The sequence below is a fragment of the Microtus oregoni genome, unplaced genomic scaffold, assembly GCF_018167655.1.
Source record: "Microtus oregoni isolate MIOR12 unplaced genomic scaffold, Mior012 000025F_ref0000491, whole genome shotgun sequence".
NCBI classification, from domain to species: Eukaryota; Metazoa; Chordata; class Mammalia; order Rodentia; family Cricetidae; genus Microtus; species Microtus oregoni.
The window spans coordinates 7,884,215-7,899,997 of record NW_024543084.1 but is presented as its reverse complement, the minus strand read 5'-3'; the positions used below and the strand labels follow the sequence as shown (position 1 = coordinate 7,899,997).

Below are 15,783 nucleotides of genomic sequence, written 5' to 3'. Positions count from 1 at the left end.
GGTAAGCACCCAAGTGGGAACGTCGGAGAGGAAGTGGTGAGGAGGAAGTCAAGGGGGCTTCAGAGGCAAGAACAGAGTTGAGATGATTAACTAATTAGCAACCTTGGTATCCCAGAAGGCTTTAACATGAAGCTGGGTTGGTTCTTCCATATGATGTGGAGTTCTAACAAAGAAGAGACTGGGTAAAGAGGAAGCAGAAATAGTAGGCAGGTTGCAAACAGTGTGGGGGACTGAGTAGCATGGATTCCAAAGGAAGTGAGAGACTAAGAGGCCAGTTGGCTGTTTGCTACCATTGAAGTGGTCCTTGGAATGATCAGCTTTGACTCCAAGGCGCTTTGCCTAGAACAGCATTGGCCTGATTGGGAAAGAATGTGAAGATGAATTCAGAGAAAGAAGCTAGTGGCATCTGATATAAGAACAAAGGGAACTGGCCTTTCCTGGACACGGTGCCATTTCATTTTCTGTGGCTATGTATAGGTGGACAGATCTGCTAGCAGAAATGCCGCACTCCAAGGTGTACCATCTACCCAGACGCAGCCTCTGTCCCAGCTTCCCGGTGACAGAGGCAAAGAGGCACTCAGCATATGTTAAACAGACCGATGCCGAGAGCGGATGCGTGCACGAGTGGTAAAATGAGGGGACACGCGTGTTGTATTACTCCGCTCTCTCCCTTGACCTTTAGAGATGGCAGTGTTAGCACTGGGAGGTCAGAGGAAGGGCATAGGATGGGGGCCCTTGCTGCACGGCCAGAAGAGAATTGCCCTTCTCCGAAGGAATGCTGAAACCGGACTACACAGGCAGTCAACAGGCTTAGTTCCTACTGTGGGCTATAGGAGCAAGCCTCGGCAGAGGAACGTGCCAACCAGGCTTCAGTTCATTCATAAGTAAATGGTTGGATTAGATAATTTCTTAGTTTTCTTCTCCTCCTTCCCTGCCGTCCTTCTTGTGTATTTATTTTCTCCCAGACTTGTGTTTGAGTCTGTCCCTAACCCAAAGAAAGTGCTTGTGGCGCACGCCTTTAATCCCAGCACTCGGGAGGCAGAGGCAGGTGGATCTCTGTGAGTTCGAGACCAGCCTGGTCTACAGAGCTAGTTCCAGGACAGGCTCCAAAGCCACAGAGAAACCCTGTCTCGAAGAAAAAAAAAAAAAGAGAGAAGAAGAAGAAAGTGCTTGTGTTCCGACCATAAGCTTGCTGCTGGGTATGGAACTTTGCTAGACACAAAGAGGGTTCAGCAACCTCCCCTAGCTCTGTCTCTTCCCTGGCTTCCACTCATACAAATGACAGCTCCTCAGGAATGAAGCAGTTCATCTGGCCCCAGACCAGCCTTTACGATTGATGGTGTGACTGATATGAGTATCCACTGAACTTTTAAAAATAATTTATTTATTTAATGTGCGTTTGTACTTTGCCTGTATGTCTGTCTGTGTGAAGCTGTCAGGTCTCCTGAAACTGGAGTTACAGGCAGTTACAAGCTGCCATAGTAGGTGCTGGGAATTGAACCCAGGTCTTCTGGAAGAGCAGTCAGTGTTCTTAACCATTGAGCCATCTCTCCAGCCCATGAACTTTTTTTTTTTTTTTTTTTAGCACTTGTTTCAGGAGAGAATAAAAGGAAGCCAACATTCATTGATGCTGCTTTTATCAAAAGCTTGAGTCTAAGTACTTAATACACACCAGCTAGTTTAATCCTCACCCAAATCCCATGAGACAGGGACAAGAGTTCACTCCATTTGATAGAAAAGGACACTTAAGGCTTAGAGAGAGAGAGAGAGAGAGAGAGAGAGAGAGAGAGATAGCCAAGCCCAGGAGAGAGAGACAGAGACATAGCCAAGCCCAGGAGAGAGAGACAGAGATATAGCCAAGCCCAGGAGAGAGAGACAGAGACAGAGCCAAGCCCAGGAGAGAGAGAGAGAGACAGGGACAGAGATAGCCAAGCCCGGGAGTAGAAGGTGGGAAGGTGGAAAGTCTGGGGTGGAGACAAGAAATCACAGACAGCACCTAGCTCACAATCACCCGTGAGATCTCAAAAGACTGTGTAAACAGCTTTTGCATATTAAATTGGCTAGGCGAATGCTTGAAGGGATTACCTGGGATTTATGACCAAGTGTTCTAAGGTCAAATTCAAGGTTCATCATTGGTCAACGGTGCAAGCTGAGCCAAACTGCTTACTCAGGCTCTACTCTAGTTTCCTCTTTTTTAAATTGGTAGCAGGAGCGAAGGCTTTACCGGATGCTCGGGAGTGATGGAAAGGGCAGGCACTGCAGGAACAAGCTTTGCGAGCTTTAAATTGCACACCAGTGGTAGGGGTGGTAGCCAGCTCAACGTCGCAGCTGTTGTGTAAGGGAATTCTTCAGTAAATGCTTTGACAAATACTTCTTTTGGGAAAGCCAAGGATCAGCTGACTGAAAGAGGTAACCTGACATGCTTTGGGTCAGTTCATATACTGAGTTTGCCTAAAACAAGGGCGTGGCTTTCCTGAGAATTGATTTCCTCTTAGACCACCAGCCCCCTTGGAAAGTCCCTTCTGTAGAGAGTCCCCGGCAGCAGAGAAAGTAGAATTTGAATCTGGCTCCTACCATTTGGCAGTCTCCACACTCTGCAGACCATAGAGATCTGGAAAATGGGGATGGTGGCATCTGCCTCCCCGGGGCTCTCGGGAGGGCTGCAGTATATCAAGGACCCACCCAAAGTGACCCATATGGTGGGCCCTCCTGAGCTCCCCTATCCGTGTTGTGGTTTTACCTGCCCTATCTGGTGCCATTCATTTCCGGACCCAGTTCTGCCAACCCCAAGACCTATCTCCCCATCCCGGTCCTCTTGCTGGTGTCATGAACCTCACAGGTCTCTTGCCTGTGTGCTCCAACAGGAAGTGAATATTCTGGCAATGCCTACAGCCACACCCCCTACTCCTCCTACAGCGAGGCCTGGCGCTTCCCCAACTCCAGCCTGCTGAGTAAGTTCCTGGGGTTGTCCAGGTCCACTGGTGGGCAAGGGAGGGCTGGGGTGGGGAGTGAAGCCAGACCAAAGAGCTGGGAGGCTCCGGGTTCGATGGAATGCCTAGAGAGGTGGCAGCTAGCTGTTGGTCATAGAAGAAGTCAGTAGTCGATTGCAGTATCTGGCAGGTTTAGGGAAGAGAACAGAAGGTCAGACATTCTATTCTCTTTCCACAACCCTGTCTGTTAAAATTTTGTTTTGTGTAAAATTCAGGAATCAACCTTGAAGGGCAAGGGTAGCGAAGGGTGAAGTTACGCTCAAGCAAAGCCCGAGAGTGGCTACCCTGCCGGCAGGGGTTGTGGTCCCTCCAGGAGGCACTATTCAGGAGTTCCCTGCACGTTGCCAGCTCTTCTCCTTCCCCCAGAGCTGAGGCCAAGTCGCCATCTTGCTCATTAGTTGTCTAAGTAGACGGAAAATAGTCTTGAGTTACCTCCACAGCCTTGTTCCATCCAGTCCCTTAGATGTGGCGGGAGGCGTGAAGAGTATTCAGGGTTGCTATCTAGAAAGTGAGTTCCAGTGAGCCTCAAGACTGCCTTTTCACCCGTGTCTTGCTCCAGGTCCCTGAACTGTTTGGGAAAGATTTTGAGGAAAATAAGTTCACAAAGAACTTATGGAATTCTTCTAGCGCCTTCTTGAGTGGTAGCCCTTCGGTTGTTAGTACAAATCTAGGTCAGAGAGAAACAGTGGTCTTAGGATGTCCAGTTGCATAGATGCCTTGGCAAACTGGCTGGATCATCCGTTCTTTTATTGTCATATCTTACAGTCCCAGAAATGACCTGGAGGGGAGTTACCTGTACTCTGTCAGCCAGATGTGTTCAGCTCTAAGCTACCTCTTGTTCAGTTTAGCCAGAAAGGGCAAAGACGATGAGGCTGGTGGGGTTAAGAGGACCTTCCTGTTGAGCTTGGGGGTAGTCCCTCAAGTCCAGAACCCCTTGGACCAGTCAGGAGACAAATTCTTTTGGGTTTTCAGAAGATACTCTGACCTGCCATTATTTAGGCAAGGTTAGAAAGCATTCCAATGACCCCTCCCACCCCCGTTGTGCTCAGTTTTTGAGGTGCCACATATAACTGTTCTCTGTTGCCTACTCCTTGAAGCAAGAGTGTTGAAGGTCAAAGCGGTCATGAGGGGTAGGGGACAAGAAATCATCATTTTTCTGGCTAGAAACTCAAAAGGTGAGGCCGGAGAAGGAGGAAGGGTTGGAGAGGAGTTAATCATTGATGGTCAGATGGGCAGGGGATAAATGATTAACGTGTGCTGTCTTAAAGGTCAGCAGATGTGGAGGAACGCCGTGGTACAGCTTCCCCTCTGACCAGCAATGTTGTTGTTTTAATGTGTCCAGGTTCCCCATATTATTACAGCTCCACAACAAGGCCAAGTGCACCGCCCACCTCCGCCACGGCCTTCGACCATCTGTAGTTGTCATGGGGACAGTGGGAACAACCAGGCAAACAGGAGGACTTGGCCTGAGACAGGCCCCAGAGAGTCACACAAAGGAATCTTTATTTATTACATGAAAAATAACCACAATTCCAGCATTGCGGCTCATTCCCAGTGTGGTCAATTTAATGGACCGTGAAAGTCAGGGTGACCTTGGAGAAGGCCAAACTGTCCTTCAAGATTCCTTTTGTGGGGGACAGGAGTTCCAGGAAAACAAGACACATCCCATCTCAAAAGAGATGGAATTAGAGGAGAAATGTACCCAGGCTGGTACCCACCAAAGGAGGAAAAAGGGATCACAAAGAACTTTGAGGGAGATCTGTCTGAGGGTGTACAAGGACCAGCTGTGTGATCTTCATCAGTACAACTCCAGCAATTATGGACTGTAAGCAAGTCCTTCTGGCCCATGAGTCCTAGCCCAGGGCCAATGGTCTACTCACCAGCCATCCTAGGAGTTACCACCTGTAGCCTCTGCCACCTGCTGGGCAAGCCAACCAGCAACTTTCTGGGGATGCCAGCTGACCTTCCCATTTGTGTTGCTGTGAGCCTCCAGGCACCCCCTTGCCTCTCAACCATCGGGCCACCCCTCTGGCAGCAGTGAGGCAAGGCTCTCTACACAGAGTACCGCAAGACGTGACGGCTGGGACCACCACGCCCTCTTCTTAACAGCCATGCCAATTCGAGTGTGCTTTCTATATCTCCAGCCCATGCAGCCACCGAAGAGACCCCTGAGGCCAGCAACAAGATTCCCTCTCTGGCTCCTCAGCTCCTTCCCCCAACACCACCTCACTGTAAATACCGCAAAATGAAGCTCTGTTTGGGTCAAGCTTCCCTCTTTCCGCCCCCAGACTTTGGCCTCTGAGTGCATTGTTTCCCTACTATGTTGGGCTTTTCTCCTTGATACTTTTTTTTTGTTTTTGTTTTTTTTTTTTTTTAAAGACAACCCACCATTACCACATGACTCAATAAACCATTACTCTTGGTCTCAGGTTTTGGGGCACCTTGGGGATCGACTTCCTCTAAACACAGAACCAAGTGACAGAGAAACTCACTTTGAAAATAGAGATTAGCAGTGACATTTTAGATGTCCTGGCTTAGTATTCACTGCTTGCCTTAGGAGATGTCCAGTGCTGGGTAAATCAATTATTCCAAGTTCTGAGCTGATCCACTAAGTAGATGCTGGCTTAAAGGAAGCTGTGGCACAGTGCCATGCCAGTTACACCCCACCCCCCCGTAAGTGGTTGCTGTTGGTCTTCACTGAAATGCAGAGTCTCAGGGGTGAGTTGGAGAAGATCCACAAACAACTACAAGCTGGGCCCCACTTAAGCAGCAGTTTTGAGCTTCGTGGTGCTGAAGGGCGCAAGCAAGAAGACAGTCTTCTCTTTTGTGCCAGACACAGTGTTGGGGCTATTGAGGAAGACAAGTTCAAATTAGCCCAATTTTACATATGAGAAAACTGTGTTTGGAAAGACATGGGATAACATGGCCAAAGTGGGAAGTTGTGGGTTCAACTAGGTATTCTTCTCCTAAACCCAGCATTACCACTAAATCCAACCAATACCATGGGGCCTCGGCACGAAAACCAGAGGATTCTAGATACGAAGAAGGAATGGATGGGGCGGGTGCTACTAAGGATCTGTTTTCTTTTGCTCTTCACAGGTGTTTCTCTCCCCCCCCCATTTGGGAGGGGAGCTATCCGGCATCTATGTGAACCCTCCTTCTGTGCTGGACCCAGATAGAATGAGAACAGGATGCCTGGGAAGATAGGAGGATAGTGTTTGGTGGGAGGGAGGATCCATCATCCCTTCCAGGGGCTCCATGGTTGTGGGGACAGAAGTAGGGAGTTAAGGTTGTTACCTCTTCGGGTCTACCCTACAGGAGGTGTCAGGAACATTCAAGGGGCAGGGGTGGGATGAGCCCAATTGTGTCATGAGGGGAAACTTCCCAGGAAGAAACCCTGTCCTTGTCTGTATGTAGGGGATATGGAATGAGGCTCAGTTTCCAATAACAGGGATTTCCTCCATTTGTAAACTTGGCAGCAGGAATCTGAAGCCTATTTTAATGGAGACTGTTCACGTCTCTGAACCATTGGATTCATGGGTACCCTAAGGCAACCCTCAACTGAGAATCACTTTGAAAGGCATGGTGTTCTACAAGCCTACACAGTGATCCTTGCGTTTATAAACAAAACTCCTTCAGAGACACTGTGTACCCTGGCAGCCGTTCTCATGTCCCCAGTGACAGAGGGATCTGACATATGTCTGATGTGAAATTTAACTTCCCTTTTCTGAGCTCAGCTACTCACCGTAGGAAACTCGGGGTCCATGTCGGGGAGCTGATGTGGCATGACCCAACTCTCGGCAAGTACTCTCCAGAATCTATGCAGATATTCTATCCTAAGTCAAACTAGAGTCCCCTTTGAGGCTCAGAAAACACACTCATTTATATGCTGGGTGAGAGGGACTATTCAAAGTTCCACAACACTGGGCGCTTCTGGGAGAAGTCTGATCACTGCATATGAGCGAACACAAAGAGAAGATGCAAAGTGGCCACTGGGGCTGAGCTAAAAGGCCACGTCCACCTTGGGGATGGAGCGAGGGATAGTGGAGAGGACTGGTTCACTCCTCAGGGGGAGCTGGGGGCACTGGTTTCTGTGAGCTATGGGGGCGCTGGTTTCTGTGAGCTACGGAGGACTAGCCTATGTTAGCGCGAGGACTTGGCATGAGGTGTTTGCCTGGAAGATCGCCAAAGCCGGGAGCATCTTCCTCACTCTCTTCCACTGTACCGTCTCACTCTCCCCAAACGTGGACTCAGCTTTAAAGGTAGCACTTCTTGTCTAGCACCCATGCCCCACCCCTCAGTCTTCCCTGCTTCCCAGTACCCCAGCAGGGTGCCAGGTCACCAGGAGCTTGCTGCAAGCCCAAGACAGTAAAACAGGTGATGAATAGGAAGAATGGGTTCCAGGTACACAGGGAAGGCTGCCATAGACTGTCCTCTGGTCTATGTCCCCAAGCTCCTGCAGAGACTCTCCTGTGGTCTATGTCCCCAAGCTCCTGCATAGACTCTCCTCTAGTCTAGGTCCTCAAGCTCCAAGTCAGGAAGGCGGTTCGGGAAGAGAAGCTGGGATTTTCCTCTCCAAAGCCAGCCCTAGGTTGTAAGTCACCCCCTTTCCTTACCTTCCCTAGGCTGTTTGTAAACCCCTTTCCCCCCACCTTCTCTAGCTGTCTGTAACCCCCCCCCCTTCCACCACCTTCCCAGACTTCTCCAGAATTCTTGCCACAAGTTGCTACTAAGAAATGTATTTTCTAACTACTGTGTTCCAGGCACATTCTCCACCTAAAGCTCGAGGAATAGTGTTCAGTGACCGTAGTCCACAATCCTGACCCAGAGAGAGTGATGGACTAGACTTACCAAGGTTCCCCTCATGATTCAGACATCTTATTTCCTCCAAAAATGAGGTGTTTGCCTGTATCGTTCCCTGGCATAAACCAATGTAATTATCCTTTGAGAGAATTTCCTTGGAAGTGGGCGCAGGATGAGGATACTGATGATCTCAGTGTCCGCCATCAGTGGGCTTGTGCCCCATCAGCCTGTCAGATGGGGGCCGTGGAAAACCTTTCCGTCTCTCCTTGAGACTTGGAACTTTTGGTACCCCCTCCCACATCTGTTTTATGTACAAGGCATATTCTCATCCCCTTAATATTTCTGATTCTTAACACTGGTCTCATTTTGCACTTGGGGAAACTAAGGTCCGCTAAACAAGGTCAACTGGTCCACAGAAGACCCGAGACTATGACCAAAGCCCATATTAGAGGCCTAATATTCACTCTGTTGGAAGGCCCTAGGAGTCTGGGCATGGCCATGCTTCTGAGAGATCTCACATGCCTTGGTGGGGGAGGGTCAGAGGTTACTGGGTCAGTTCAAGCTACTTGGCAGTAGCTCTGGAGAGAAGGCCCAGGGGGCAGCTGAAGGTGCTGTGGGGATCTGTGGAGGACCAGCTGTGCCAGGCTGGTCTTTGATTCCCTTCTGCCCTTGGCCTCAGGTTCTCTGGCTACCTACTGGCAGTTACTCTCAGGCCTTTAGAATGAGAGAGCATTCCCTCTGTGGGGGAGCGGATTACTCCTCCATAATTACCTGCTGACATCAGAGTCCCAGCATCTCTGCGATTCTGGGGAAAGGTTCCTCCCTCCCCCCAAGGACTCCCTGCTTTTTCTCTCCCCTTTCCCCTTGCACCTCATTCCTCTCTTGCTGCTGTCGCTCTTCTGCTGAGTTCCAAGCAATCATTTCTTTCATCTTTGTGAAGGACTTCAGCATCTTCAGGGATGTGGATTCTTGAGGGAGAAGAGCTTGGAGGTCCTTTGTAGGCTCAGAAAAATGCCAGGAAGCCTCCTCCTCCACCTGCTTCCTCTTCTCATTGCTTTGACTCTCTGGGGCCCTCTGCAACCCTGACCTTGGGACGGATACTACCTGGGTGGCAGTCCCCTGTCCCTGGGGCTCTGGGCAAACTCACAGCATGGGTGCACATGCTCAGTGCCAGCAGCTCTGCTCCCCATAAACAGAGCCGGAGCACCTGGTTTTCCCTGGAGGAGGCAGCTTTCCCTAGGCAACCTCCTCCGTCTCTTGAGCCACCGGGCCATGAAGCAGCTTCGGGAGATTTGGGGTGCAGGGCGGAGGTCCAGTGGAGGAGGAGCGAGAGCTCCTCCACATCTGTGCCCCGTGGCAGTGGGCCAGGCTGGGGAGTGAAGCCCTGCCTGCGGTTCTCCCTGGGAAATGTGATTTCCCTTGAGTGAAGCGGACTGTGCAGCGTGGAAATTGGCTCTTTTCTGAGCGAGCAGCCGCCGTCGCTGCGAAGTCGGGGCGGGCTCAGCCCACAGGAGGCAGTGCTGGCCCCTGGAGTGAGCCGGGAGCAGCCATGTGCTGAGAACTCATTAGGGATAAATCAAACTAGTAACAGCATGAAGCCAACACCCTCCCCCTCATCACACCTCCCTTCCCACCCACCCTCTTCCCTCCCGGAGACCCCCTGCGCCCTCCTTTTCTTCCACAATGTTTCTCTCCCGCGGACCTCTCCCCAGAGCTAGGCCACCCTTCCTCAGTTCAAGCACCTTCCTCCCACCCTAGCCAGGACAACTTCCCATAACTAGCACATCCTCCCACAAACAGGGCATCCTCCCTCCCAGCCATTGCTCTCCCCAGTCAGCCTGAGGACCCTGACCCCCCAGCCAAGGGTGCCCTTCCCACAGCCCCGCCCTTTTCACATCCTCCCCAAGTGTGTCTTCTCAGCTAAGACAACTTACCCCCTAGTTTTAGGAGACACACACACACACACACACACACACACACACACACGCACTCACACCCGGTGCCAAAACTCCAGGAACTGTTCTTAAATGAGAAAGTTGTTCATATAGCATTTTTGGTTTGCCTTCTAGTTACTTTTTCAGTAGTGGCCAAGATACTGATGGAAAATGTTACTGACAACCGCAGGCCTCACTGAGAGCACAGACAGGACCAGCACCATGGTGACTTTCCCCCATCCCTTTCGGCCTCCATCCCAACAGTCTTCTGGGGGGAGCCCAGAACTGAGACTCCCAACTGTGGCAGCATTAGTTCCCCTGGTACTTGTACCCTTGGGGAGATGCGGCCACCCAGAAGACTTGCTGCAGGCCGGAAGAAATTATCCATAAAATGAATGAGCTCAATCAGGAGGGAAACCTGCTTCCTGCCAAGGCAGACCAGAACCAGAAAGAAACCGGGGTGGCGGGGTAGGGTAGCTGGGTGAGTGGCGGTTTGCAGGTAGGGGAGAGAAGGTGTGGACTTCTATCTCTGGAAGAGTAAGGAGCTTCCTAGGGTGTTCACTGCAACAGGAGATCACTTCTGTCCTGAATTGTCCTATGCCTGATGAGGGGACAGGATCTGCCTTACATGTTATACCTGGGTGTCATGAGAACCCTGTAGCTATTGTTTCAAGATGAGGCCCTTGGTCTTCACCTAGTCTCCCCTGTGAAAGGATGTTGCTAGATGAGCCCAGGCACAGAGTGTAGGGTTGTGGCTGGCTCCTGTCCCCTCTGGCTGACAATATTTCTCAGTTCATGGCTGTGAACCTTGTGACTTCCCTCAAAATAATATTGTCCTTGAACCTTTGATGGCATTGCTATTAAATCTCGGAAGGGTCTCTCCTGGCCTTCTTAGGTAAGCAACCTCTTCCAAATCCCATCCACAAAGTAAGCAGTGTATTTCTATATCTGGTGCTTTGCTCTTTGTTGTTTGTGGGTCTTTTTGTCTATTTTGTTTTGTTTGTTGTTTTTTTACTTTTTGAGACAGGGAGGGTCTCTGACTTTCAACTTATTGTATAGCCTAGGGTGACCTTGAGCTTTTGATCTTCCTGCCTCTACCTAACTACCCACGTTTGGACTGTGGACTTTGGTTGGGGTGGCTGATGGTGCCCCACCTACTCAGACTTGGGCTCTGGCTCAATTTGTGTAACTATAACCAGACTTCTAAAGGGCCCTGGGCTGGGGCAGGAGCCAGGTGGCACTGACTTGACATAGTCATTGCAAATGAGGATTCTGCTTTCCCTTCCTGTTAACTCCTCAGCCCACTCAGTCAGAAGTCTCCCACCAACCATGTGCTATGGAACCATTCCTTCTCGTAAGCATAAGATGAAAACAAGATAAACCAAATAGGAATACACACAATACACCCCCCCAAAGAAGAAAAATCTTAGTGTTTAGAAATGGGATTTTTCCTGGGTGGTGGTGGCACACTCCCTTAATCTCAGCACTTGGGAGGCAGAGGCAGGCTAATCTCTGAGTTTGAGGCCAGCCTGGTCTACAAGAGCTAGTTTCCAAATAGGCTCCAAAGCTACAGAGAAATCAAAAAGCCAAACAAAACCAAAACCAAAACCAAGGAAGAAAGAAAGAAATGAAGGAAGGAAAGAAGGAAGGAAGGAAGGAAGAAGGAACTAGACAGGAAAGTAATGAAATTCGCAAGAGAGAATACATATAGAATAGAGAGCAGTTGAAAACCTCTCAGGCTGCTCCCAGGCCTCTGGCAAGGCTGGCCTTCTGCAGCTGGCCACCAGGAGTGCCGCCTGCAAGCTCTCCCTGTCTGTGACCGAAAGGGGGATCAGGGGATCACCAGGCAAGGAAGACTCACACTGTCCAATGCAGGCTAAGGATGTAGCTTTAGTGGAAGAATGCTTGCCCATCACAGAGGACTTCCTGGTCCCAATCTTTAGTATCAGAAAAAAAGAAAGCAAATCCACTGTCCTTTCCTAAATGCCCCCCTGGCCATTTGAGCCACCCCTTTTGGTCTCTCTTTGGCTCTAGCTGCGAAGTCTGGCGCTTAGGCCCTCAGTGCCTCTCAGACTTCTTTCTTTCCATGGGCTCCTCACCACACCTTTTCTCCCTTCCTGAGCTCGTCATCTCCCACTCTCCACTGGTCTCCTAGTCTCTCTGTATTTTCTCCAGTTACCTGTACCTGTGGTCAGGGAAGGAGAGGGACAATACCGGTAAAGACATACAGGAAGGGACATCCTGTGTTGCGTTTGGTTTGCAGTCTGTGGCTGCCCACCTCCCATTTCCCTACCCAGGTCCAAGGACAAAGAAACAAGTCTGAGTTTCAGGACTCCTGGGGACCTGCCGGTGACAGGACCTTGTACACAAGCCCCACCTCCAGCCCCTCACCCCTCTCACAGTTGGAGGCTGGAGGAAAGTTACTTGAAGCCTGGGAGACAGAGATTTGGAGAATTGCAGCCCCCAGATGCCCTGGGTGAGCGAGCAAAGGGGTTAGGGGAGGGGGAGCAGGTGCCTTCTCTCAGCAGCCAGCCAGGAGGGGCTAAGTGGCGTGGGGGGTGGCCAGACCCAGGCCAAGGCTTAGGACCCATCTGAGCATGTCGCCTACTAAGGAGGAGTAGAGGCGGGGGGAGGGGAGGGCGGGGAGGTGAATAAATAATAGGAAATAAAACTTCATGAAGCAGAAAATAAAAGGCAGATTATACAGATGTGGCAATTTGAAGGATCATTGCCTCTGTCCTCTTTTTAACTGCTGCATCTGGAGTTTTGAAGGCAGCTAATCCGCTCCCTCCCTCTGCCAGGTCCCCGCCTGGCTGGAGGCCCCCCCAGGGCCAAGGCACGTAGAGGGACAGGAACCTCAAACACCTCTGTCGGGGTGGCCTTTCCTAGGAAATGTGCGCCCAGCCGGGCCGGTTCAGTGTGGGAGAGGCTGGGCGGGTTGTCTGTAGGTGAAGCACTCAGCCAGGTGAGGGTGTGGCCTCGCCTGAGAGGGGAAGGTAGCATTTGTGAGTTCAGGAGTAGGTAGGCTATAGCACGTAGGGGGACAGGTGGGGTTGACTGGCCAGACCTGGATGGTCAGAAGCAGGATGAGGATGTGTGGTTGGCACTAGGAAGAAACCTCCTGCAAAGACGGAGTTTGGAAGCCCGAGACCGTCTATGCGGCTCCGTCCCTCTTTTCATCTAAATTCATTTGTTAAGCCTTAATTTGACACTGTGCCAGGTGCTATATAAACAGACATGGTCTCTGACTTTAAGGAATTTCCCAACTGAGACACACACACACACACACACACACACACACACTGATGCTTTGTCTATTTTATTTTAAACATTAATGTATTCCCCACCTTGTTCCCGGGAGGATTAGGGACAGCTCCCAGGATATGCAAGTAAGACATTATTAGATAGGTATAAAAAGACGTTGAGACCATGGAAAATACCACATGGGTAGGAAAGTGAACTCCGAGTGGTAGCAGAACCGGTTAAGACTCCAGGCGTGGCGTGAAAAGGAGACCATTGTCACATCGTTGACTCTCATTCTGTGTTCTGAGTCTCAGGAGAAACATTTCCCGTGGCACCTGGGGCGCTAAAGGAATTGATTTACCTTGCCTCTGATAAAAGAGAAGTAAGGGTGAGTACCTCAAAGATTCTGCGGCCAACTCAGGACCAGTTCCCCACCGGACTGCCCAGGGCAGCATCCATTAGGGACAGCCAACATGGACAATCACAGACCCAGAGATTAAGCAAAGATGGTCTCAATGCCCTCTGTCCTGTCTGTCACCACTGGGACATAGTTCCCATGGGTTCTGGAGCACAGGTGTAGGAGACGTACAAGGCCAGGGAGATACTAGTAGATGAAGTTAGTTCCAAGCTAAATCCCACCTAAGGTGAGGGTGATGATTGAATATAGGGAGGAAGAGGGGCAAGGACACGTGGGCAGGGCTCTCTGCAGACTTCAAATAAGGGAGGAATATCTCCTCTGCTCAACCCTGTCTTAGGTCCCCGATGGAAGGAAACAAAGAGGTCAGTGAGGCAAAGCCACTGGGTAAAATATGTTTGGGTCCCAAGGTATTGTCTTTCAGAGCAGGGGAAGAACTTTCTCTCCTTAGTACGGGGAGTCATAAGATAAATCTTGGGGAGGGGATGCTTAGTCAAATTGTGGGTGTAATAAGTGACATCTGTGTAATATTTGCCAGGTGTGAAATTCAGATGAGAAGTCTGGGCTAAAAGTTCCATTTTGTCGCTGAAGTTCTTCTGAAAGTCCTGAGTCAGCCAATGCGGACCTCTGAGGGTGCAAGCAGCTTGGAGAAAGCTGTGTTTAAAGAACAAACAGAAAGGATGCTGGAAGCATAAAAAAGGACCATGCAAGGAAGAAGAAGCCCCAGGAATAATAATTATTATTATGATGATTATTTTGTTTTTTTGAAACAGAGTTACTCTGTGTAACAGCCTTGGCTGTCCTGGGACTAATTCTTGTATACCAGGCTGGCCTTGAACTCACAAAGATTCATCTCTAGCTGCCTCCTGAGTGCTGCGATTAAAGGCCTGCACTGAAAAAACATTTTTTAAGATGTGTTTTCTTTTGAGCCTAGATATCAGATGCAGGAGTTCTTTTTCTTAAAAGGCTGCATTCCTCTTGGAGCAGAGCGATGAGAGCAGGGTGGGGGACACAGAGCAAAGAAGAGGAAAAGATAAACTGAAAAGTTCCTGCACCCCATAAGCCTCTCCTCTGAGGCAGCAATCCAAATAAGACCAAATCAAGGCGAATAAAAAGCTCAGGTTTAACACTCCTGGATGATTTTACAGCTCCCCTCCCCATCAAGAGACTGGACACACACACACACACACACACACACACACACACACACACGGAACTACTACATCTGTTTTCTCGGGACAGTTTAAATGCCCTGTGGGAGTGGTCTTGAGCATCTCTGGGGGTGGGGGGGTCATCCTTGGCAGGCTTTCTGAGATGCAACAGGGTTTGGAGAGAGATGGGGGAGGGGGCTGGGGGGGGGGTGGAACTTCCACCAGAACATTCCAGACTCTTTGGGTATATGGAAGCCAGGGGCTGAGGTGAAGCTTCCACCCAAACATAAAGAAAGGGAATAATTTTATTTCAGAATAACCGTAGGAGACCCAAGGAAAGTTTCATGGAAGGAGTACCATGTTGGTTGGAGCCGGCTTTGTCCCATCATGCATTCCTCCTAATTTGTGCTTTCAGAGCTCAGAGCACCTTAGTATCTGGTACCTGTCCTGTCTTTCAGGTGATACTGGCCTCACTCACACCACCTCCCAAAATGGAATTGATTTAAATGATTGACTCAAGTATGGACCCAAGGCAGCTAGACTCAGGGGTCTGAGATGGACTCTTCTGGGAAGAGGATACGTCTCATCTGTTAGATTTGCACTAATGGGAGCTATGAGGGTCCTCTTGGTACCCTGAGGGTTGCTCCCACTTCTAGATCAGGATCTGGAGCCCCAGAGGAATAAGAGAGAAGCTTCATCCATGTTCCAAACATGGACAGATGCTGCTAAAGCCTATTTGAGCCCAAATTCATTACTTGGAACCTCTGGGCAGAGGGAGAGTCAAGTGTAGAGGCCCAGCTCTAAACAAGATGGTTGTTTGGAGACAGGACTTAAGCCAAAGCCCAGGAAAGCAGGAAGACTTCATATGAAGCTAATAGTTAACCTGGAAGGCTTTCCTTCCAGGCTTTCCTTCTAGGCATTGTCTGAGGTGTTTACGTGCATAATTCCACTCCCTCCTCTGTGAGGTAAGTGGTGTTATTATCCCTGTTTTGTGGAGAAGCCAACAGAAATATGAGAGAAAGAATAACTGGCCCATGGTAACACAGCTAAAAAACAAAACAAACAAAAAACCCCATGCTGGTGGGATTCAATCTGAGGCAGTCTGACTGTGGGACCTCAGTGCAAGCCATGCAGATCATGTGGCCAATAGGGTCAGAGGTTGTTTGGTGTGAGTTTGGATGAAATCTGAGACGACAATGTATTTAATGACTGAAGATCATCAGAGGTCTTCATGGGTGTTTCAGAGA

The 15,783-nt window shown here is 49.9% G+C and overlaps 1 protein-coding gene across 2 annotated transcripts in view; it reads left to right on the top strand.

The window, feature by feature from the left end:
* Positions 1–4,541, top strand: part of Pax8 (paired box 8) — a 58,878-nt gene extending 54,337 nt beyond the window's left edge. Inside the window, exons 11-12 of one of the 2 annotated variants that reach the window (XM_041674540.1) lie at positions 2,865–2,951; positions 4,333–4,541. In XM_041674540.1, coding sequence (XP_041530474.1) covers positions 2,865–2,951; positions 4,333–4,409 — 164 coding nt within the window. In that variant the 3' untranslated portion in view covers positions 4,410–4,541. The remainder of the gene's footprint in view (positions 1–2,864; positions 2,952–4,332) is intronic. The other variant, XM_041674539.1, reaches the window with a different exon arrangement.
* The last annotated feature ends 11,242 nt before the right edge of the window (positions 4,542–15,783 follow it).